The sequence below is a fragment of the Cantharellus anzutake genome, assembly GCF_015039405.1.
Source record: "Cantharellus anzutake strain C23 chromosome Unknown EI90scaffold_66, whole genome shotgun sequence".
NCBI classification, from domain to species: domain Eukaryota; kingdom Fungi; phylum Basidiomycota; class Agaricomycetes; order Cantharellales; family Hydnaceae; genus Cantharellus; species Cantharellus anzutake.
Window position 1 is genome coordinate 429,589 of NW_024067016.1, and position 22,685 is coordinate 452,273.

The 22,685-nt window shown below is 48.9% G+C and overlaps 7 protein-coding genes across 7 annotated transcripts; 2 read left to right on the plus strand and 5 right to left on the minus strand.

Annotated features, from left to right (window-relative positions):
• Window positions 1-374: 374 nt before the first annotated feature.
• Window positions 375-4,612, minus strand: EI90DRAFT_2977560 (uncharacterized protein). Its single transcript, XM_039055914.1, has 2 exons — window positions 3,142-4,612; window positions 375-3,084 (listed from the first exon to the last, which is right to left on the minus strand). Exons 1-2 carry the CDS (start codon window positions 4,267-4,269, stop codon window positions 748-750), a joined length of 3,465 nt encoding a protein of 1,154 aa, XP_038911127.1. The 5' UTR covers window positions 4,270-4,612; the 3' UTR covers window positions 375-747.
• Window positions 4,613-4,626: 14 nt separating this feature from the next.
• EI90DRAFT_3282142 (uncharacterized protein) lies at window positions 4,627-5,733 on the minus strand. The gene is made up of 3 exons (XM_039066882.1): window positions 5,504-5,733; window positions 5,345-5,451; window positions 4,627-5,288 (listed from the first exon to the last, which is right to left on the minus strand). Exons 1-3 carry the CDS (start codon window positions 5,706-5,708, stop codon window positions 4,788-4,790), a joined length of 813 nt encoding a protein of 270 aa, XP_038911128.1. The 5' UTR covers window positions 5,709-5,733; the 3' UTR covers window positions 4,627-4,787.
• Window positions 5,734-5,868: 135 nt separating this feature from the next.
• On the plus strand, window positions 5,869-8,941 carry EI90DRAFT_3001079 (actin-like protein Arp5p). The gene is made up of 15 exons (XM_039056324.1): window positions 5,869-6,031; window positions 6,090-6,286; window positions 6,350-6,458; window positions 6,514-6,706; window positions 6,762-6,861; window positions 6,913-7,044; window positions 7,089-7,190; window positions 7,253-7,333; window positions 7,382-7,501; window positions 7,554-7,595; window positions 7,643-7,831; window positions 7,883-8,030; window positions 8,080-8,129; window positions 8,189-8,524; window positions 8,579-8,941. The coding sequence occupies exons 1-15, from the start codon at window positions 5,923-5,925 to the stop codon at window positions 8,840-8,842; spliced, it is 2,172 nt and encodes a 723-aa protein (XP_038911129.1). The 5' UTR covers window positions 5,869-5,922; the 3' UTR covers window positions 8,843-8,941.
• On the minus strand, window positions 8,675-9,998 carry EI90DRAFT_3282144 (rab-type small GTP-binding protein). Its single transcript, XM_039066883.1, has 5 exons — window positions 9,826-9,998; window positions 9,755-9,776; window positions 9,556-9,686; window positions 9,114-9,481; window positions 8,675-9,060 (listed from the first exon to the last, which is right to left on the minus strand). Exons 1-5 carry the CDS (start codon window positions 9,856-9,858, stop codon window positions 8,940-8,942), a joined length of 675 nt encoding a protein of 224 aa, XP_038911130.1. The 5' UTR covers window positions 9,859-9,998; the 3' UTR covers window positions 8,675-8,939.
• Window positions 9,999-10,064: 66 nt separating this feature from the next.
• EI90DRAFT_3282145 (uncharacterized protein) lies at window positions 10,065-11,287 on the minus strand (the record flags this gene model as incomplete). Its single annotated transcript, XM_039066884.1, has 6 exons — window positions 10,065-10,193; window positions 10,247-10,408; window positions 10,467-10,547; window positions 10,598-10,709; window positions 10,761-10,985; window positions 11,039-11,287. The coding sequence occupies 6 exons, from the start codon at window positions 11,285-11,287 to the stop codon at window positions 10,120-10,122; spliced, it is 903 nt and encodes a 300-aa protein (XP_038911131.1). The 3' UTR covers window positions 10,065-10,119.
• A 15-nt stretch (window positions 11,288-11,302) lies between these two features.
• EI90DRAFT_3282146 (nucleoporin-interacting protein NIC96) lies at window positions 11,303-14,652 on the minus strand. The gene is made up of 14 exons (XM_039066885.1): window positions 14,464-14,652; window positions 14,137-14,404; window positions 14,032-14,094; window positions 13,824-13,976; window positions 13,563-13,774; window positions 13,370-13,511; window positions 13,157-13,320; window positions 12,899-13,106; window positions 12,732-12,869; window positions 12,561-12,684; window positions 12,231-12,508; window positions 11,803-12,174; window positions 11,562-11,756; window positions 11,303-11,505 (listed from the first exon to the last, which is right to left on the minus strand). The coding sequence occupies exons 1-14, from the start codon at window positions 14,619-14,621 to the stop codon at window positions 11,383-11,385; spliced, it is 2,598 nt and encodes an 865-aa protein (XP_038911132.1). The 5' UTR covers window positions 14,622-14,652; the 3' UTR covers window positions 11,303-11,382.
• Window positions 14,653-16,111: 1,459 nt separating this feature from the next.
• Window positions 16,112-17,609, plus strand: EI90DRAFT_3077157 (P-loop containing nucleoside triphosphate hydrolase protein; the record flags this gene model as incomplete). Its single annotated transcript, XM_039061712.1, has 7 exons — window positions 16,112-16,129; window positions 16,182-16,442; window positions 16,492-16,752; window positions 16,803-17,068; window positions 17,123-17,211; window positions 17,274-17,370; window positions 17,426-17,609. Coding segments are annotated over exons 2-7 (1,004 nt in total), but the record flags the coding sequence as incomplete, so codon positions are not given.
• Window positions 17,610-22,685: the final 5,076 nt, after the last annotated feature.

A 22,685-nucleotide genomic window follows, 5' to 3' on the forward strand; every position in this document is an offset into this window, starting at 1 on the left:
CCTCCCCTCTGATCCAGCCAGGGATCTAAGCATGGACACCATCTGGCTGAACGTTCCCTTCCAGAACTTCACATTCGGTTCTCCCCCTTCTGCTCCGCCACAGCCCACTTCGTAATTCGTGTAACCCTCTGACCCACCCAATATCCTTCCTCTTCATCCTCCCATCAGCCAACCTACCTGTTATCTAAGCAAAGTACTTAGCCACTCGTGCTTGCGGGTCAATAAGTAGTTATTCCATAACATCTTAAGGTCGTGGAGGCCTGCCAAGGCGGAAGGATTGGAGAGTTTGTAAAAATCGCGTTATTCCTTTGGGTCCAATACTTATCCGCCTTGTTTATGCAATGTTACATAAATGTTACTGTCAGTCGGAGTTTCAAAAATATCAAATCAATGTTGTAAGGTCCCTGCTAAAATCACAGAAAAAGCGCCTCCGGCGCTGTACATGAATAATCAACCAAATGCGTGCGCGTGTAATAATACTGGCATGTACCGAGATACAAGTGGGAGACTTGATGAGATGTGAAATGCGTGACAAAGGAACTGTGGTCCGAGATATCGAGACAGCGAAAGAGCGATACAAGTGTAAGCGGGCGGAAGAATGAATGAACAAAGCTACGTTCTTTTGTGCGCCGAGGAGGGGAGTTCAACAAAATGGACAGAGTATATATCAATCGATAGGGAAAGAGTGCCAATGGAAAGAATGGAAAGGAACAGCTCTAGATCAATTTCAACAGCAGGCATCTAATCCTATGAGTCGTATGGAGGGGGAACCCACAACGTTTCACGCCGTACTTCCGGGGGGTGAGCGTTGCTGCGACCGAATGCAACGGCACCTTCGACGGAACCAGGATTTGGTTTTAGTTCAGTCCGTTGATTAGCGCTACCATTTCCAGGCAAACCCGCCTCTGTCTCCTGTGCGAGTACCGAGCCCGCTATGTCGTCTGCGCTCGAGGCTTTCCACGATACCTCAGTGTATAGTTCGTTATCCTGTGGAACCCCGAGGGTATCCTGATCATCGGCTGGCGAGCAAGAAAGTTCAGTTTGAGATGGCGGTTCATGGAAGGATTTGGATGGAGACTGAGTGCAAAGCCGAACTTCACTTGATGCTGGAGTTGCAGACAAAACGGATTGAGATTGAGGCCGTGGAGGAAGCGGAGGACTGTCCCCGGATGGAATGTCAGCTACAGGATCTCTCCGGATGTCATTCTTGTCCAAGGGACTTCCGCGGTTAATTGTGACAGGGTGCGAAGATCCTATGATAATCCCATCTGCAATTGTGGGTTTGATAGATTGCGTGCCAACCGGTGCATCAGGAATTTGGGAAGCTAAGTCCTCAGTACCTTGTTTGGCGGGCTCCGTCAAACTTGACCCAGGTAGGAACTCCTTCGGCTCCATATGCGTCGCGCCTCCGGGTCCAAGAGCTAATCCCGGGCCTAAGCCTGTAGTGGTTGTTGGACCATCGCCACAATTAGGTACGCTATCATTAGCAGTAGATTTGCTATTCCTGTTGCCGAACATCTTATACATGTTCTGTATCGACTGCAATTTTTGTGGGAGCGTGGACGTTGATGACGACGCCGATGTAGAATCCGATGACATCGCCGGAGTAGATCCGAGTGCCTGGACTTCTCCACGGTGTGAGGCATGAATGCCAGGTATTGACATCTTAGGCGCCGAACTAGGCTGTGCAGAGTGCAAGGGGATTGGTTTTGGTCGCGATGAGTGTAAGTCTACAGGTGTAAGATGAGGGGACGAGTTGGGAGTGGCTACTTTGGTGGTGATTTTAGGCTGGGAAGGGGAAATGAATTGGCCAGGTGATGAGCCTGTTCTAGCATTCCCATTCAAAACAGGGACATTCGGGTTTGCACCACTAGAAAAAACCCCGCCTGTGAAGGAACTAGCATTCGAGCTTCTCCGCTCTAGCAAAAATTCGGTAGGAGCGGAGGTAGCCTCGCCACGGCTAGACCCACCATCAATCACTATGGAAGTCTGAGCGCCTTCTGAACCAGTGGGGAGATCAGGCTGGTGAGTTGGGGCACCAACACCCGGCGCAGTGGCCTCGACACGCCGTCGCTCTGCCTGTCTGCGTTCTTCAACCTGAGCTCGTATTTCCTCGAATGTTTGTTTTGGTGGCGAACCAACTAGTTTATCTTCTTTCTTCTTCGACGACGCTCCTCCAGCTATTGTGTCATTCTTCTTTCCCCAACCCCATTTCTTTATGGTCTCTCGAGCCGTTGCACTGAGCGCCTCCTTGTCCGTCGCCTTCGCCTTCCACTGAGTCAACAAAGTGCTGGCTTTCGAGGAGGTCACGGTTCTTGCCTCATCATTTTGGGGTCGCGAGAAGAAACGGCTGGGGGCGAAGTCAGCCGATCGAGTTGCTTGGTGGGGAAACGAAGGAGAACGGAGCTTGGGGAGCGTTTGAGAACCAGAGGGTGATACAGGTGGCATAGGGGACTGGGTACCAGGTAATTGAGTAGTTAAAGTGCCTTCATTCGGCTGCCCGGGAGGAATGATGGGGGATTCCTCCACAAGAGGAGAGTGACTGGGCGGAAATGACGGCGAAGGTGATGGTGATGTAGATGGGGCGCGCGTAGATGTGATGCTTTGCCGTTGAGCGCGCCCCCTGGGTTCAACTTCAGGCTCGTTTTGCGCCTCCAGAATGAGGGCGGCATTGACCGACTCATCCTCCTTGTTGAGGGACTTTTGGGACGGGTTGACATAACCGAACCATGTATTCCGTTTGGGCGGAGTAGGAGGTTCAGAGGGAACCTTGGTAGGTTCATGTAGAGCAATAGCAGGAAGTGATACTGTTGGTTCTGAGCGACCAGCCGCATCAGTGGGGATGTTCTGCGATGCACTCTCAGACAATTGGGGAAGGTGATCCGAGGATTTTGAACGTTTCAAACCAGGCTCCGGTGATATTGCCTGTTGCTTCGATGGATCGACCTGTGACAAGGGTTTACGAGTGGCATCTGATAAGGGTTTGCGGGCTGCGTCTGCGAAGATGCCTCCTCGTATCTGATATGGCTGGGTGTTGAAGAAAGGGATGTCGTCCATGTTAGGGAGGACAATGGATTCCGTGATCTACACGCGGTAGGGGTGAATGGATGTGCTGAATGAACAGTGATGGTGTTTACGTACAACGTCCTTCAACATCGACTCGATAGGTTTCAGAATCATACTCCATTTAATTTGTCGATCGGAGACCACAGGCTCAACCTCAACTTCTAACTTGGGCATGGTCGTGAATGCGTACCAAAGGCGGTTGGAAGGAGGGCTCTTAATCTTTACGAGAAGATTTCCCTGTAGCCCTTTTAACACTACGGCCAATACCAGCTTGACGGTATATGGTTTGAATCGAGCCCCAAGATTGATTGTTGCTGTGGCCTCGACAGTGATTCGCACCTCCCCCTTGTAATGAAGACCCATCTCAACACTAGCATCCCCTTCTTTTGTGAGTTGCTTCAGCATAGGTTTGCTGAAAGTAGGTGCAGTCGTTCCAACGTTCACTTCCCTGACCTTGATGTCCGAGAGAAAGTTTGGCCATTTGACCTTGGAAAGCTTTCGCTTCAGGCGGCCAATAATATACTGTTCGACTGCCTCCGTCTTGTACACGCTGAAGAACATGCGCCCCAGAAGTGCGTTCAGCCAACGCATGGGTATCGGATCTGGCTGACTGTCTAGAGTTAAAACGAGGGTGTCCATGTCCGACATGTTGTACACATCCGTAAGTGGCTCGAAGATGGAAGTTGCAGAGGGATGGACTGATCGCTGAACAAGTGCAAGGTACCAATCCTCCATTTGCGTATTTGACTTTACGAAAAGGAACCAAGGTCTGGACTCGTCAAATAGCATCTGATGCGTGGCGGTACCGTTGATGGTGATGTCGTTGTCCATGCTGGGGTGCGCTGGAGCTTTTTTAGATTCTCCGTTTCCCGTTTCTGCCTCCTCGGGTGTTGGAGCCACGGACAGTTCGTCGATAGTCGTCTCTTTGGTTAGGGTTGGGATGAACGTAGGATGAGCATCTGCATCTTGCGGCTTGACTCGCAGCATTATTGCATTCCTCCTGGCAAAAAGCTCACCATCAAGCCCTCCAGGGGGGTGAATGGTGACTTCATAGCTCGATAGCTCGATGGCAGCCCAACAATCCGACATGAGATCATCCTCATATAAGAATAGAACAGTCCCTTTGAGAACGGCATAGTAAAGATCTTTGGGACGGGTGCGTTTCGGGTCCTTGGAACGTGCGTCAAGGAACGAGCGGACCATTTGGTTGACGTATGACCCCTCGGCCGGTGTCTCCTCAAAAGTCCGCCGGGCCGTGAGCCACCCTGAAGTGGACGAGATGGCACCTGCAGGAACGCCTTCTCATCTTCCCCCTGAGATGATCCAGAAGGCTCGGGACCATTGGAATCTTCGAGTTTCGCTCCGCGAGGCTTTGTTGGGCCAGCATCATCCGCAGGTGGAGACGCGTACACAATGATAGCCAAAAACCCGAGGAGAACGAGGGGTACCAGAGTGAAACCGCCCAACACGTAAGCTATTAGCAGAGCACCGAGCATCCTAGGCTCAAGGTGGCGTTCGTATGTAACACGGGCGACGGGGCGTCACGAGGCCTCATCCAAATTGAATAGACAACATCAATTGTATTGGTCAGTATTAATTGTTTTCCATAGCATGGCCAAAACATGGATTGAAAGGCTAAAAAAGTATGCTTTATCATGAAGGATAACGGCGAAGAAAAGAGAATCGAAAAATAGACACAGTCCATGACCACAACTCCACCTTCATTCAGCAATGACCAAACCTCCCATCGCATTGCCCAACGACCTGATATCGCCACTATTGATACCATTGCCACGCCTCTCAGGAGTTCCCTTAGGCGCAATTCCGGGATGCCTAACACCTAACGCAGCGCCCACCATACGACGTGCAGGATCTCCAAAACGTGGCGGTGCAGAGTCGTGGCCCTGTGAAGCTATGGTGCCGTTCTCCAGGGAAACACTGATCCCAATGGAATCAGATGATCCCATATTGAGCGATGAACTGATGAGTGAGTTGAGAGTCGGTTGAGTAGCGAGGTTCGGCAAGGTGGGGGAAGAGTTTCCGCTGCCACTCGCGCCAGGCGCGTGCATTGATCCAGCGAGGCCTGCGCCATTGTTCGATTTCCATCCACCAGATTTCCCAGCACCACTGACGCTTATGCTCCGAGAGTGGCTGTTTGCAGGGGCAGAGACCGATCCGCGGGTGTTATTGTTGCGACGATTGTTTACGGTGTAGATTACAGCCTGAAGTCGAATGGAATTTCAGCGTTGTTGAATAAGAAAATAAACCTGAGCATTACCTGAGCATCGGGTCCATCATAGGGTCTGACTCGGAGACTATCGGGTGAAGTTGAAGAACTTAGAGTAGGAGGAGGATTAAGGAGGGATTGCAAGTATGCTCGTTTGGCTGTGGCAGTTGTCTTAGCAGGCTTCCGTGGATATCATCAGAGTTGACACACCAACACCAGCATCAGCAAAGACGAGAAGAAGACTGGTATCATCCACCCATTTGATTTTAAATCCGCCTGCCTGGCTTTCCCACTCGTAAAATGCGTTCTGGATGTCCTTAGTCTTGAGCTCTGGGGAGAATCCGGTCAAAGACAAGATTCGTGTGACGGAGGCAGAAAGCGATGTAGAGAGGGAGCCGACGGATGCGGCGGCCATGAATGTAAATTAGACAGCAAAAAAAAGGTATATTCGTCCAAAGGAAGGAAAGAAGTGCTGTAAGATTCAAGTAAGAGAGGCTGAACGTGTTGCAACGGGTTTCGGAGTCGGGAGGTTGAATGTATGAAGGTAAGTCACATGTCGTGACATGTTCGCGTAACGTCACACCGCGATCAGGGCGCTTGCAGCCCCGCGATAGCTTGCCCAATCATTTATGTCCGTGCACTACCTCCCAAGCCAGTCCTTGCTGTCATTGGACTCCTTTGAAACGGACTACAGAAATACGCACTTCGCCGCAAAAACCCCCATCGTGATCGACAACGGTGAGTGGAGGCTTGGCGTTATGGGTTTTATCATGCTCAAGGTCCGTGTGTTCTGGAGGCTCAACCGACCTGAGATATGGCTTCGCAACATCCGGGGCCCCATTCTCCAATCCCAATATGTTTTCGAAATATAAAGACAGAAGAAGCGGCAAGATGCTTGGGCTTTTTGGCGCTGCTGCGGAGGTCGATGGTCCATCACGCGGGGCTGCCAAGTCTCCGTGGGAAGCAGAAGTGCTTTTGAATGCCGAAGCTCTGGTGAAGATTGTGTTGTACAGTCATAGACAAGGCTCTTACCCTCACACCTATGGTTCTTTCAAGGAAGGATGTCTTGACTATGCTTTTTTGAAACTTGGGCTGGATGATGATTCTGTCAGTCATCCGGTAATAATGTCGGAGAGATTCTGCACTCCTCTCGCCAATCGCCGCTGTCAGTTCATTGCTCCATATGCGTGGCGACGCTTCACACAAGCTTCCCCTCTTAGTGATGTCCGAACTCTTGTTCGAATGCTATTCTGTTCCGAGAGTAGTATACGCCGTTGACGCCTTGCTTTCGCACGCTTATAACTGCCCTGAACCATCCGCTCCACAAGAAGGCCTTGTAATTTCGTTCAACACTTCATCCACTTCGGTCATTCCCTTCTTGAATGGGAGGGGTGTTTTTAATCAGGCCAAACGGTAGGCGGTCTTAGTAATCTCTTACGACGCACGTGTGCTCCATGTTACCTCATAGACTACCTTGGGGTGGTTCTCAAGCCTCAGAGTATCTTCTAAAGCTTCTTAACCTCAAATATTCAGGGTTCCCCACTAAGATCACACCTCAGCATGCAACTGTAAGCACATTTGTTCGAAGGATTCAGTGTTATTCACACTGAGCGTGTTAGTGGATGCTTCATAATTTTTTCTTGGTTTCTTCAAACTACGTGGACACCATCAGACAGCTCAAAGTGCCATCATCGCTTTCGGCTGCAAACATCATTGTCCAGTTTCCATTCACGATCACGGTATATATTATCGTCATTCCGTTCATCTAGTTCTGAGCCACGATTTCGAAGTACAGGGCGAAGAAAAAACGGAGGAAGAGCTTGCTCGTATAGCTGAACGACGCAGAGAGGCCGGCCGCCGGTTGCAGGAACAGGCTGCTAAGGTTCGAAGCGAAAAAGTTTGTACCTGACTCATTCAGAGTCACTTGCGAACTGTGTTTGAATACTTAACTTCTGGTAGATGCTCCAGCGAGAGCAAGATCTCGACAATCTCCTCGCCATCAGGGAGCTAAGATCAAAAGACAAGAAGTCGGACTATGCGGTAAGAGGCTTGTTGGTTTACTGCATATCCCCACCCATTTGTTTCCAGGCCAGGCTCAAGGCGGAAGGAGTTGAGTCCGATGCGATGCTGGACGACATCATTAAGAAGTTACAAACTTCTATCAAACGCGCTAAGCGTAAAGAGGAAGGTCAGGAGGAGGAAATTGATGTACGTTGACCTCTAGTCTCGCAATTATGTCTCTGATTCCCAAACCTGTTAGGCTGAAACCACGTTTCCGTTAGTGGACGTCCCAGATCATAAAGTAGATCCCTTTGAACCCCAGAGGACCGACCCTGACTCTTGTGGTAGTTAGACGAAGAACAACTAAAGGAGAAAAAGAGGCAACGATTGATGAAAGCCGCCCACGAGGCGCGTCAGCGGGCGAAGAAAGAGAAAGAGCGGGAGAAAGAATTAAAAGAGGAATTTGAAAGACGCGAGGAACAGGAACGTGAACAGGATTTTCAAAGCTGGTCGCTCAAGATGCGTCGGAGTCATCAAGTGCGTCCCCTGTTCTGCAGTCCCCACCTCACATGTTTATACATAAACTAGGAGGTGATGAACCGCATTAAAGAACGAAAGAAGCGGAGGGCTCAGATAATGGACAGGAAAAGTGCTGTGTCTCAGACGCGAATGAAGCATATCGTCAATCTAGCTGATGAAGTGCCTGCGGATAAGAAACGCAAGAAAGCTGGAGCTGGTATGTTAAATGAAAATCGCTACTCAAATCGACTCATGGAATGTGGCAGAGGACATGTTCGGCGAGAATGATGACGATTGGCTCATTTACCGTCAAGTGGTAGGTTTGTTCGTGACTCCGTAACCGTCGCTGCAGGTCAATGAGACTCATTGATATAGAGTTTGGAAAACGCGTCGGACGAAGAGGAAGAGGATCTCGCAACTCTCACGACAATCGAGTCGAAACTGTTGAGCCATGATCCCTCATTTACCACTGCTGACACCTACTCGGCTATTACAACAAGGCGCTCAGCATTGATGTCCGCATTTCGACCCAAGTACGAGGAAGGAGACACTGAGGGCATCCATCGAGTGCACCTCAACATCGAGCGGTGGCGAGTACCCGAGGCTTGGTTCGGACCAGGCGCCGCAGGGGTGGATTCTGCTGGTCTGAGTGAGCTAATTGAGAATATTCTCAAAAGTTTTGCAGCAGAAGAGCGAAGCCGCATTGTAAAGGTATGCTACCCCTACCACATTCTACGAATCACAATCGACTGAGCATGTTCCAAGGATGTGTTTCTGACGGGTGGGCCAGCGATGATGCCAGGGTTCACTGAGCGCCTGCAGAATTCTCTGCGGCCTATTCTTGCTCCCGATACTCCCTTTACAGTGCGTCTCGCATCAGATCCCCGAATCGATGCCTGGAAAGGGATGGCATCCTTTGCTCGTAGCAGCAGTTATACAGATGCCAGCACGTCTAAAGACGAATACTTTGAGTTCGGCGGTGAGCGTACGAAGCGGTGGTGGGGAGGGAATTGGAATGCAGCCGTCTAATTTCCGGGAAGATCGGACAATATTCAACAACTATGTATCGGTGATGTATGATACAGGGAGAGATGAATACGTCATGGAAGCAAGCCCAAATATACTCTCAGCAGCAAGACGAGTAGTTTTGAGTGTTACCCTGTCCAACCCTTAGGCTATCTGATGAACCTGGCTGCCCGACCGTCGAACTCTGCGGCTGTGAATCGATGAGGCGAGTTTTGATTGCCCTGCAGGTTCATCGGGTTAGTAGTGAAACCGGGGCTGAATCAACTTAGCGAACCTTGCGAGTGAAAAGAACGCTTCTTCAACCCCCTCATTCGCTTTCGCACTGGTCTCCATGAAGTCGATTCCCAATTCTTGTGCCAGCTCACGGCCTTGCTCCTGGGTAACGGCACGCTTCTCCGTCCAATCGCACTTGTTACCAATGAGAATTTTGTTAACGCCTTCCGATGCATGTTGCTCGATATTGGAGTGCCATGTACGAATGTCTGAGACGAGGGTTGTTATAGCCTCGCGTATCGATGAAACTGAATACGCACTGTTAAACGACTTCTCGTCAGTCACATCATATACTAGTAGGATCCCCATAGCTCCTCGGTAGTATGCTGTCGTGATAGTCCTGAATCGCTCTTGTCCTGCGGTATCCCACTACAGATGCAGAGTGGGGTGGTAAGGAACTGCGGGTCAGGAGGAGCTGGTCCAAGAAAGCAATGGATACAGACGATTTGCAGTTTGATACGCTTCCCATCAAGTTCAATGGTCCGAATCTTGAAATCAATGCCAATAGTCGTAATAAAGGAGGGAGTCCACGCGTCGTCACAAAACCGGAGAAGCAAACAGGACTTTCCAACACCTGCAATGGGGCAACAAACAATCTCCTGAGCACATGTTTAAAACACTTTAATGTCCTAATAGGCTAACCAGAGTCGCCGATGAGGAGAAGCTGGAAGGCCAAAGTTAGCGCAGGACCCCTTCAACAACGCGGTTCCCACCTTAATCAGAAAATCATAGTGGGGAGGAGACATTGATAAAAACTACAACAAAGAGCTATGGATGGCTGCAGTGTTGATGAATTGTAGCAATAAAGAGAAAGTAGTGGAACGGCGGGTAGAACTAAGTGAGGCTTCAGGCTTCAGCTGTGCCGCAACGCATAGGTTGTGTCCCGTGACTTCCGCAGTGATCGTCGATCAAGGCTCAGACTGCTAATTGCTTGACTTCCACAATCAAGTTTGAAGTTGAGAACATCCAACAATAACATAAATCATCACTACAATACATGGAGCGGTCTACAACCCAGCGGTCCATGGACCTAAGAGCAGGAAAAACCCTACAATCCCTCCAATATGAGAACACCAAATCACTAGGAGATGTCGATGTTCAGTTTAAACCGCGGCTTGCGGACTAATCACGTACTTAGCTTATGCCGAGGGAAATCTTTCAAATCTCCGCTAATTGTTGGAAGACCCACAAAGTTGCAGAACATGTGTGCGGCACAAACGGCGTAGATCGACCTTGTCCGCAGGAAAACGAAGGAGGTATACCACCCGAACAGAGTTGTATAGCAGAGCTGTATGACTAAGAAGAGATAGGAATGATCAATAAAATGGAGTGGCATGTGGCGTCAGAGGCATACTTGAGGTTGCAACGGCATTCCCGAGAGCTCGCTGTGTGCCTCCGTACATGTTAAACCCTTCCCAAGCATGGTGAGCATGAGCTAGAAAACAAATAAGGACGCGCTAGGATATTGCGATAATGGAGGCGCACCAACTCCGAACCAAAGGGGGGTCACAAAAATCATTCTTTGCCAAGAAGCACCTGCCATCCTCGATACAGAAAGAATGCAGGCTCGGAACACAATTTCTTCCGTTATTGGCGCCTATAAGTATTTGGAACTGGCTGTATACCGGGTGCAGTTCGCGTAACCCACTATTATGTAGTTCCGTAATCCCTGTAAGCTTGAGTATGTATTGACCACGTCAAGCTCGAATGAGAATTTACGCTGGAAAGGAAGAGCTGACGCAAGAAAGGAAGTAAATAGAGGGCCACTGTAGAGCACTGGGACGAGGAGATATGGTAGTATGATGCGGGGTGTAGTGAATGAGGGCTTCAATCCCAAAAGTGACCATGCCTGCGTCAAAGCATTCGGCAACGTCTAGAACATCTTATCGGTAACTAGCTTGATGGAGTGGGTCAACCGCAAAATACCTTTTCTACACTGGGAAGTGTGGCGAATACTGTGGTAATGACCACCACACAGCTCACAATGGTGGCGAGCACGACAGCGGTTAGTCGGGTGCGGATCACGAGAGGGTCATTCCTTGTTCTCGTAGGAGATTTTTTCCCTCGAGGTGTTATCTCGAACTTCAGGCGGCCATCGGGATGAACATAGATCGAAGAGACATAACTGGTGGCGAAGAAGGCTTGAAGAAGTTGAGAGGTCGTTGGACTCAACATCCTTCGTTCGGGAAACACGCGTGAATAATTCATTTCCTTCTTGACACAACAAGATTAAATACAAGATGGGTCAAGACAACTGGAGATGTCCCAAATCAATGCGCCACAGCTACATCCAGTCGTGTTAGCTGGCCATACACGTCCGCTGACATACGATATCGTTGCATGCTCGCGAACATCATCAGTGCACGAGACTTTCTTCGGATCTCTGCTAATGCCTGGATTGGTTATGAGTATGTGGGCAGAAGTCATTCTCATAAAATGAAACACATACTGCTGTGCGAGAGTTGTCTCCATGCATAGCATGTTTGACCTTTCCATGTAGCCCATGTAATATGTTCATGGCCAATAACAGAATATGGCTCAAATTCATCGTGATCGCTTCGTCGTTCTCTTTGAAGGAGTCGGCTTTCCGTGTGATGGCCTGCACATCCCCATCAAACGGAATCAATCCTGAAGCTTCGATTGCCTTTTGTGGTGATGAGATCAGTAAAGATCACATACAATGAACTTACCGCAAGTGCCGTTTCATATTGCTTGTCATCGTAGGCAACTCCAGCTTCTCTTACTTTCAGAAGGCACATAAGATCCTGGCGCTTTGGCCCGATGGCATCTCCTCTACGCGAATAATGGTCGAGAATGTTTCGAGTTAGCGATTCTAGGGAATCGCCTTCTCCGCCCATTGGCTCAGAGAGAACGTTCCCAAGGGCACGCGTAAGGCAAGCAATAACCGTATCGTGGGCACCGGCGATATTGTACAGTTTAATAGCGTCAACCAGCTTGCCTTCTTGCTCGCATTCATCAGCAGCTGGCAGCAGGACCGCTTCGTGGTACTCTGCAAGTGAGCCCAGGTGCAGCAAAGGCAAGCTGCGCTCGAGTATCCCCGGCTAGGAGGCAATGAGCTAGAACAACTAGGAAACCACACGAATAGGGAGTAACGTACAATTTTAGTACCATCTTCTCGAAAAGCTCCAACAAGGTCGTCCCATTTGCCATCACAACCAAGGATGACGCGCTGGACAAGTTGCCGAGCAATTTCAACTTGTTCACGGCTGGAAGGATTTTGCTTCGGAGCCAGGCTACTGCTCTTGTCTGAATTGAGAGTGATGCAGTATACATATTGCAAGGCCTCCTTGGGATCAGTTCGTTGAAACTGCCTTATATACCGGCTGACGAGGAGAGCTAAATTAAGCATTGCTGGTCGTACGGGAGATGTGATCACTAGTTCCGATGTTGGGCATATGAAGTTTCCATGAAAAGCTTTCGCACTCACAAATCTCAACATCAGAGGACTCGGCTTTGCTGGGAACGCGTAGGAGACCGTAATACGACAGGGAAATGGCGAGGTGAACTGCCTCAACTTGTAGTTCTGGTATCTCATATAGAGCCGCAACTGCCTACAATTTATCAGTAACTGATGTTGCTGTTCGTGAAAACAGCTCACTTGCTCGAAGAGACCACATATGAGAAGAAGACATGCCCAGATGCCCCTCCGTGGCTTTCCTTCGGGTTCAAAATGTGATTTTTTATAGGTTAAAAGCGACTGTGCGAAGTCTTTCAAAGACACAGCTTCTTCGTCAATCTTGGGAATCGATCAGAACCTGTCTAAACCCTAAATCGGTATCGAAAACTCGCCATAGCCAGCTGGAACCAAGCCCAGTCCTCGGTGGAAGCAATGACCAGTGGAATGTTGCGTCGTTGCGGATCGATCCTCCCTATTAGCTTGATGAGTGCCAACTTGAATGGATCGACGTCTCGCGCGTGCAGTACGTGCGAGTTGTAGTTGGCAAGCAAACGCTCCCGAAGGTTTAATGGTAGTCTATGATAGGTAAGCCCGGCGTAGGGAACCAAATATACAACAATCAATACCTTCTATCAGGGGACTCGGCCCATGTCTGCAGAAGGGTGGTGAAAAGTTCCTCTTGACTATTCAAGATGGTGGCATGTTGTGAGGCGCTTTCAATAGCCTCCTTTAAATGCCCCGTTCGGACGAGGTAGTACAGGATGGCCCACAGCGGTTTCCCAGCCAACAACTGTGTAGACGTGTTAGTATCGTGAAGTCCGTAATCAGCGCCTCCTTACACTAATACGGCTATCCCAGGCACCGTTCTTATAGAACTGAACATTCAAGAAAGCACGAGTCTTGTTCGCCGGGGAAGGATCACCTCCAAGGCCAGCATCTATTGGGTTTTGCTGGATAGTGCGTTCAACAATCTCCCAATACCTTACAATATTAGGGTTAAGGCTGAAATGGCAAATATTCCAGGCGACCCACTGGAATTCTAAGGCTCTTCGCGAGCCCTCAGCAATTCTCTTCCGCAGTTCCAGTGCTTCCTGAGACTCCTGAGAGCCAAGATAAGCACGAGCATATGCTCTTTCAAGGACAGCGGAGTTCAGGATATGAGCTTGGGTATGTGACGGTGGAAGTTTTGGTCGTTCGCCAGTGATGGAAGTGAGGATATCGTAGGTGTGCGTTATTCTCAGCGCCTGAGTGAGAGCGTAAGCGAATGCATACAGGGACCTTCAGGGGGCTCACATCTTCACTAATTGCTCGTGCGGCCTCGCTTAAGTTGGCAAGGAGTGGATAGGATGTGCTTGCCAAGCGATGAGAGTTGAGCTCCGAAACAACACGAAGATACGCCATAAACTTCGTGTTCATTGTTATTGATTGAGCTGGGGGAGCAACATACTATCGTGACAGCCAAAGATCAGTGTAGGCGAACGCCAGAGGCAGAAACACTTACGGACGCGCCGAAGAGTTTCTTGCTCCTCATCCCCGCATGTTGACCAGCAAATCGCGCTCTACCCTCACGGTCTCCACCCTCGGTTTCGGCAGGACCCTGGCCTACTCCCAGTTCTTCAAAGATGCGCTTCTTCCGCGCTTCCCAATCTTTACGCGCCCTCAACTCAAGATTTTGGTAAAATTCTTGTTCGGTTTGCCGTCTCCCTTCTTCAATAGTTGATATCAGTGTTTGCTCGTAAGCATGCTTGAGATAGCCGGAAACATCCGTGTCATTCAGTGGGTTGAGTGGAAGAAAAGTGTTAGCCGTGTTCAGAGTGGCAATCGATGACGCGAGTGCCGGGGCGTCGACGTTGGCTTTAGCAAGCAAGTAGCTCCTACATGACAGGGACGCGCACTGAGCAGGTGATAGGAAGAATAAGTGAAGATCTCCAACCCTTTGCCGTTATCCGGGGTGTGGGCTTGCTGCCTCCCTAGTCGTCTCGATTGAGCTTCGATTTGCTCCAATGAAAGATTAACAGGAGGCAAGTCTGATCTCGCGACATGCGACGTGAGTTCGCGCGCTGTATTAAGTAAACTAGACAGATCTTCCATATTGGTCTTGGGATGAGAGGGTGGCCTCAAGGTGAATGACTCAGTCCCTCAAGCCAAGTAATCACGGGACCTGAAGACGGCGCCAAGCAGCAGCAAGCTACATAGTACGGTACGTCAACTCAGGCGGTCACCTTGTGGTCACCTGCCTACGTCAGCTCGCATTGTCCACTGAACCGGTAGTTTCATTGTTTCTACTTTGGCAGCTGTTCCAAGTTGAGCAAATGAGCAGAGCCATTACAGACAACCGCGTCAGAGCAAACAATCGCCCCTCAGCTCTGATCAAATCTCAACTCTCGTAAAGGATGGCTATCAGTTTTGGTATCTGGGAAACTCCAAGAAGACTAAAGAGGCACATTGTAGGAAGAATATACTCGGGAGTCGCGAAAACCCATTCGAAAATATATAGACCTGTTTCCGTATCTGTTGCGGCTACGCGAGTTGTACTGGATATGTCCCTGGTCTTGGGTTATTTTTATGTATGTCCCCCTCCAGTCCATACTTACCTATGGAAATGAATATGGCGTAGAATATCAGGTGTCTTGGAGGCCCTCATTCCTGCGGTAAATCTCCATTTCTCAGTGGCTTTGTTTGAGATCGTGAGCGCTTGTTTGCCTGTCGTAAAATGGACTTCTTACACATCCTTTCTTTCGTGATAGTTTCGACACTCCATTGACCAACGCGAACTAGATCAAACGGCTTTCTTGTGGGCAACCGTCGGTGTGGGAGCTTGCAATCTGACGAGAAGTGTCCTATCTACGTACAATATCTCGGAAAGAGTGAAGAGAGAAGTGAATCTCCACTTCGATCTGTATCTATTCGATGGTTAGCGACAATTTCAAGTTTACTTGGTGTTATTCACTGAGGTTCGATGCAAGCTTTTCTCAGACTTGACCTCCCAACCTCCCAGGATCCTGGGGTTGCGTCCAAGTTTCAGCGGCATTCACATCAAGCCGCTCCTTGGATGTTGTCAACATAATTAGAAACACAGCAGGGAGTGTGGTACAACTGGGTTCCCAACTCTTTGTACTCCGCGGATTACTGAAAAATAACCCTGGGACTTACCATTTGGCTATTTGGAGTTTTGTTGGACTGCTTCTGAAGTGGTACCTGCAGCTTCTGGGCCCCGAATGTAAATTTTTGACCATTCACGGTGATTGTGCTCCACCTGATGCGTTTCGGCAACGGATCAGCGTTCGTGGCAAGAAGAACGGACCCAACGCCAGACATACATGCTGAGCGCAAGGCCATCGTGTGCTTTAATCCTTCGCCCTTCCGTCAAGAGCTTGTTGCTGGAAACTACGGCCAACACATCAAGCGAGGTGTGCATCCATCGGATGAACGAAGCGATCCGATTACCCTGACACCGCCGTTCATGATCAGATTTCGTGGAGACCATGCCCAAGCATGCACCCCTCCTTCCAGACCAGGTGTGGGAGAAACACAGGTCGCCGAGCTACAGGGGCATATTCATTCGCTTGCTCCAGGACGTTTGTGGAGAGCTCCCTAAAGTATGGACACACATGTGTTTATGTCACTCGAATTATTTATCTGGAAACACAGGTTGCGTTCGCCTTGCAAGCTCTTCGTACTCCTCGCGACATTCCTCTCTCTCTTGTCGCCCTCAATGTCGTCCAAGACCAAATGCTGACAGTTACTTCCCTAATGTTGAGGATGTATCATGATCAATCTTCTTTCTATCATTTGCTCCTGTCAATCAAGGAATTCTACGAGCTTGCTTCCATCCCTAATCAAGTGCAAGACGGTACGGAGCGATTCCCTTCAAGCGTGAAGCCGGGAGAAGGGGTCTCTGTTAGATTCGAAGTAAGCATACACCGAATACTCAATAGTTCGTGCTCCACACTGCTCCAAGAATGTGTCGTTTAGGTACCCTGGCTCTGACTCATTCGCCCTCAAGAACGTCAATTTTGATATCAAAGCGGGCGGTCTTTGTGTAATTGTCGGAATGAACGGGGAAGGGAAGAGCTCTATACTGAAGCTTTTGCCAAGGCTCTTCGATCCTACAGAAGGCACAATATACTTAGACAACCTACCGATAAACCGTTACCGACTGTTGGATCTTCGGAAGTCCCTCAATGTTCTATTTCAGGACTTCCAAACCTTTCCGATGACGGTATGTTGCTTTGATCACCTAGGATCATTGGTGTGATAAAACCGCCTTAGATCAAAGAAGGTATCCGTCTAGGGAGCAATACCATAGAATATGAAGATGAGCAAGTGCGTGAAGCCCTGAAGCTGGGCGGAGCCGAAGGATTCGTTAATGAACTTCCCATGAAAGAGGACACGAACTTGAGTCATCTTCGACAGTACTTTTCCTTTTCTGGACCCGAAGCAAACGACATCTTTTATGCCATTCCAGAAGATATTCGCCTCAGTTCGAAAGATACACGAACAAATCTTAGCGGAGGCCAGAAGCAACGGTTGGCTCTGTGGGTCTATTCCTTGTCACCGAATCCAAAGACTGAAATGCATCCGCATCTTAGCTCTAGAACGTTTATGCGCAAGCCTGAAGAAGTTTCGCTCTTGGTTTACGACGAACCCAGTGCGGCGCTCGATCCGCAAGCGGAATTTGGTAAGCCTGTCACTCACATTTATCAGATACGAAGGGACGAAAATGAATTAACGTCCCCAAAGATCTATTTGAACGGCTCCGAGTGCTTAAAGGCAATAAAACCATGATCTTCAGCACCCATCGTTTTGGCTATCTCACCAGATATGCCGATATAATCTTGTTTGTGATCTTGCTGCACAGTGGAGTCCTCTGGACTGACCCGGGATTCTTCTAGGTTCATGAAAGACTCGACCATCGCGGAAGCCGGGACGCATCAAGAACTGATGAGTATACCGGATGGAGGCTATGCAAAGCTCTATACATTACAAGCCCAAGCGTTCTCTAAGTAGAATTCAGACGGTGTACAGTCTTATTGGGGATACATGATACTTTGAACTATTTGGAAAGTTTTGCGTGCTTGTGAACGGCGAGACGATAATGCAGCGAGTGTTGGGGAGAAAGATTTTTCAGCTGGCTGAATTGAAGTGGTATTGGAGATCAGTTTTACCTCCAGTTTGAGGGGAACCCTCATAACAAAAATAGCCTCGGGGTATATTGCATAATCGGTGTGCGTTCGCTGGCTTGCCTAGCTTGATACACTGATCCATACGCCGATGATGATTTCGGAGAACGACACGTTATTGGCCGAGCTTGCGAGGCGTTTGTTTACAGAGGGGGTTCGTTTTTTTTTCCCGTGGGAAAGCGCGTTGTGAATTGCGCATCGTCACCCCGTGAGAAATCGTCACCCCGTGGGACATCGGATCCAAATGCACATCTCAACCGTGCACTGTGTGTGTGCAATGGTGCAACACTGGACAAAACATACAATATACACAAAAATACAGAAAAATCACAATTATAATTAAAGCCTTATATCTGTTAAATTAGTGTGAAATTTAGGTTTATGTAGTGATTAGCCTGATCAAGGCAAGGGAAAATGGCACTTCCGCGAGGATGTGGCTGTGCTGCAAACATGCGTACTGCTTGCTGCTCTCTCTCTCTGCAACTCCTTGCACACAAAAATACAAAAAAATCATTATTATTATTCAAGCTTCATATCTGTTAAACTGGTGTGAAATTTAAGCTTTATGTAGTGATTGGCTTTATCAACACAAGAGGAGATGGCACTCCGCGAAAATGTGGCTGTGCTGAAAACACGCGCACTTACTGCAGCTCTCTCTCTCACTCTGTGCAACTCCTTGCTACCCCATCCCATCCCATCCTGTGAAGTCTTGAGTGCCCTGGGCTTAGGACTTTGTGTGAATAGTACTATCTGAAGTAGATCTATAGGGTTCAAAGGTCTCTGAAGTGCGACCCCTGCCCCTCAGCCCCTGTGTTAGCCCGCACAGACTGGGATCAGTTCGGCAGTTAAGACCAGTACCGCTCAGAGCCTGCAAGTTGCCAGGATTCCTGGCCCCTTTTTCCCTTTGGGAAATGCGCCAGCCTTGCTCCATTTGGTCAACTTGTGCAGCGAGCCTGTTCCCTGCTTCACGATAGGAAATTTATTCAATTTGCCTGTAATAGGGTATTTTGCCTTTACAGTGACCTTTTCTGTTTATTTGGTGTGCACATTGAAACTGTGGGTGCAGCAATATTTATAATTGACATCTTAAGACTTACATAACTTGAATAAATTTTAGATGCCCACTGAGGATGAGGTGCTCCTTGCAGAGAAGAAGAAGAGAAGAAATGAGAGGAGGAGGTTGAATTATGCAGCTAGCCAGGGTTCACCACACTCAACTGAGTCTCCCACTCCAAATCATTCCCAATCTACTTTTGCTGTACCACAATCCCCTGCCGAGCTGTCCCAACAACCACCCAACTCTTCTGGGCCATCTCAACAGAGACCCCAACATAACCGAAATCCATCTATTGGGACACAACTTGCTCTTGGGCTTCAAGAACTGAATGTTCAGTCTCAAGTTGGGTCCAAAGCCCCAGAAACACCTAGGAGTACACCACGTATGTTGTGTTCTGTTGTCAGCAGGATATGAAGAATGACTTTTCTGTGTAGAAATCACTCCACCAAACTCTACTGGCCCTAGACTTCATTCTGAATGTCTCTCACACACTCCTGAAGAGACACGTAGACAGCACCAGAGGACTCGTGTTGGGTCTCCAGCTCAAGGTGGGGCTGATGATGGCATGTATGCGCTCCCTGGGCGTCTTGAACCCCTCTCTCTTCCTGGACTCCCATCTCTGCCTCAAAGTCACTATCAGGAGCCATCTCAAGATCCCTTTCAAGATCCTAATCCTCCAGAGCCAATGCGAAAATGCAATCGTGGCCACAATGCACCTGTCTCTGCATTTGATGGGGATAGGAACAGGTGTCAGAGGTGTATTGATGAAGATCATCGCAGGAGGGCCCACCAGAGGGCAGTCCAGGAGCAAATGGCAGTTCAATCTTCACCTCCCCCTTCATCTCCTGTGCCCAATCCTCCGGAGCCAATGCGAAAATGCAATCGTGGCCACAATGCACCTGTCTCTGCATTTGATGGGGATAGGAACAGGTGTCGGAGGTGTGTTGATGAGGATCATCACAGGAGGGCTCGCCAGAGGGCAGTCCAGGAGCAAATGGCAGATCGATCTTCACCTCCCCCTCCATCTCCAGTTTCATCACCAGAACAGTCCTCTCCTGAACCTTCTCCCCTGACTCCATCCCCACCACCATCCCTATCAGACTCACAGTGGGATCAAGGGCTCAATGATGAGGATTTGAGGAGGGGATTTTGATCTGCGGTATCTCCAGGAGATCAGGCTCTGTTGGCAAAGTTCCGGGAAGAGCTGATGAAGATTCAGATGGAGCACTGCAATAACTGCCATGAGACATGGTTTGACTTGAAAGTCAAGAATGGTTGTTGTGTGAGGTGTAAAAAGGACACCAAGTACACAGCAGAAAATTCCATGGACCCTGGCCCCAAGCCACAGTTTGTCTTGGATGATCCTTCCTTGGAGCTTACACAAATTGAGGAGATGCTGATTGCCCCTATCCATGTTGTCATGCAAGCCCACACTGTGTATGGTGGACAGATGAAATATTCTGGACATATTTGCAACTTTGTCCGTGATACATCTGAAGTTCGCCAGTTGCTTCCCATCCTGCCTGAGGAGTGTGAGGTCATACAGATCCAACGGGAAGGCCCAGACCATGTCCTTGGCCATGATGTTCAGCATCTTTACTATGTCCGGCGCCAAGTTGTTCAGCAGTGGTTAGAATGGCTTGTTGAGCACCACCCAGCATATCACCAAGTCATAATTAGTCAGGAGAATCTTTCCCAACTCCCAGAGAGTGGCAGTGTCCATGGACATTTGCAGTCCATTAGGATCAGTGAAGTGGGTGATGAAGGAGGGGGTGATGATATTGTAGGGCCATCAAATGGGGATGAAACTGATGGTACAATGGGGGGAGGGCACTTTTCACATCAGGGTTTGTCCCAAATGTGAATGAGGAGCGAGTCTCTGAGTTCCAAAACTTGCGCTTGGCAGCACAAGTGGGACAAGAACCTATTCTCATGCCACACATTGAGTCTCAGCCAGTGAGTGAATGGCATAACAACCCTATTGCCTCAAGGGCTTTCCCCAGTCTCTTTCCTTCTGGCCAGGCAGACTTTCACACTCCCCATCAAAAACCAGTCTCATTCTCTGAATGGGCTTCACACCTAATGCGCTATGAAGATGGTCGTTTTGCAAGGCACCCTCGCTTTCGCTATTGGGCATTAAACACCATCATGCGCACTCAGGCCAAAAAGGACTCCTCATGGTATCTTACCACTCACCCAGATGAACGGCAGTGGACAGTGGAGCAGATAAGGGAGATGGTGGCAGATGCTGGGCCTGATCAGCTGAGGGAACTTGCAAAGCGTGTCTCCAGATCAGGGGTGAAACTTGCTGGAACCAAACCATTTTGGATGGCACGTCAGCGTGAACTCACTGCCATGATGTACCAGCTCCATTCACCTCATGCATTCATAACTGCCTCAGCTGCAGATCTCCAATGGCCAGACCTCCACCAGCACATGCCACAGTGAGCAGAATCACAGGATGTTGGGGAGCAGGCAGCCTATAGGAAGAGGCGAGAGGACTTGAATGACAATCCTGCCATTGCAGCATACTACTTTGTGAAGAGATGGGAATTGTTTGTTGATTTGGTCCTCAAAAAAAAGTTCCAAATTGCTGACATGTGGTGGCGGTATGTTAATTCAACTTTTTACTTGGCTTCATTGTCTAATTCTTATGAAATCCTTAGTTATGAGTGGCAATTTAGGGGGAGTAGCCATGTACATGGCTTCATCTGGTTGAAGAATGCACCATCTGTTGAGGATTTGGACCTCAATAATCAGGAGACAATCCAGAACTTCATTTCTTTCTGGGATCCAATTGTGTCAACCTGGAATCCCGATGTACATGCTTTCTCCCATCAACATGCATCCTCCCTATCCTACCCTTCACTGGAAGACACCCACAAGGAACTTGCAGAACTCCTCAACCGGGTTCAACGCCATTCTAAATGCCCTTCCTCATATTGTTCACGACAAAACAAGCACACAAAGGAAGTCCAGTGTCGGTTTGGCTTTTCAAAGGACCTTGAAGAACTCACTAGGGTTGTCAATAATGAGAAAGGGATTATTGATCTTTGTACAAGGAGAAATGATCCAATCTTGAACTCCTACAATGACACTGTCATCCTGGGTTGGCATGGGAACATTGACTTCCATCCTGTGACAAGTTTTGGTGCTGTCCTGGCATATGCTGCAAAATATGTCACAAAGGCTGAATCAAAATCTCGAGCATATGATGAAGTCCTGCAAACCATCCTTGACAAGTCTGATGCTTCAGACAGGGTGCAAGGGGTATATTTGAAATTACTCCAGACCCTCATCACTGAGCGAGACTTCTCTGCTCAAGAGGTCTGCCACCTTCTTCATGGTTTGAAGATGCACCATTCTACACGCTCCTACATATCTGTCCCACTTTCCCCAAGACCCTCACTCCCCCTTGACTTTGAAAATGCAACAAGAGAGTTCAAGACACTCAGGGAGAAATACAGCTCACGTCCTGAGGGTCTTGAGGATCTTCCCTACATAACATTTTTGCGAAGGTATGATCTTCACAGCTATAGAGCACGTGGAGAAAATCCAGAGCGTGCAAATGCTGCAAAGGAACGGGTCACCATCATGTATCCAATCCTACACCCAGACCCTGAAAATGAAGACACCTATCCCCTCTTCTGCTATGCAAAATTGCTACTTCATTTTCCATGGAAACTAGGGGATGCTTGGCTGGAGGATGAGGATTGTTGGGTGGAGAAGTGGACTGAATGGTCCGAAAACCGTGAACTTCTGGATGATGGACTACCCTCTTTGGACCAGAGCAGAACTGATGATCAGGATGGTGAAGATGATGAGGATGACCTGGAGGACCTCACACAGGAGGAGGGTTTAAACCCAAGAGCTGATTGGCAGTTTGAAGCATTACTTGGGCCCAATCAACAACCA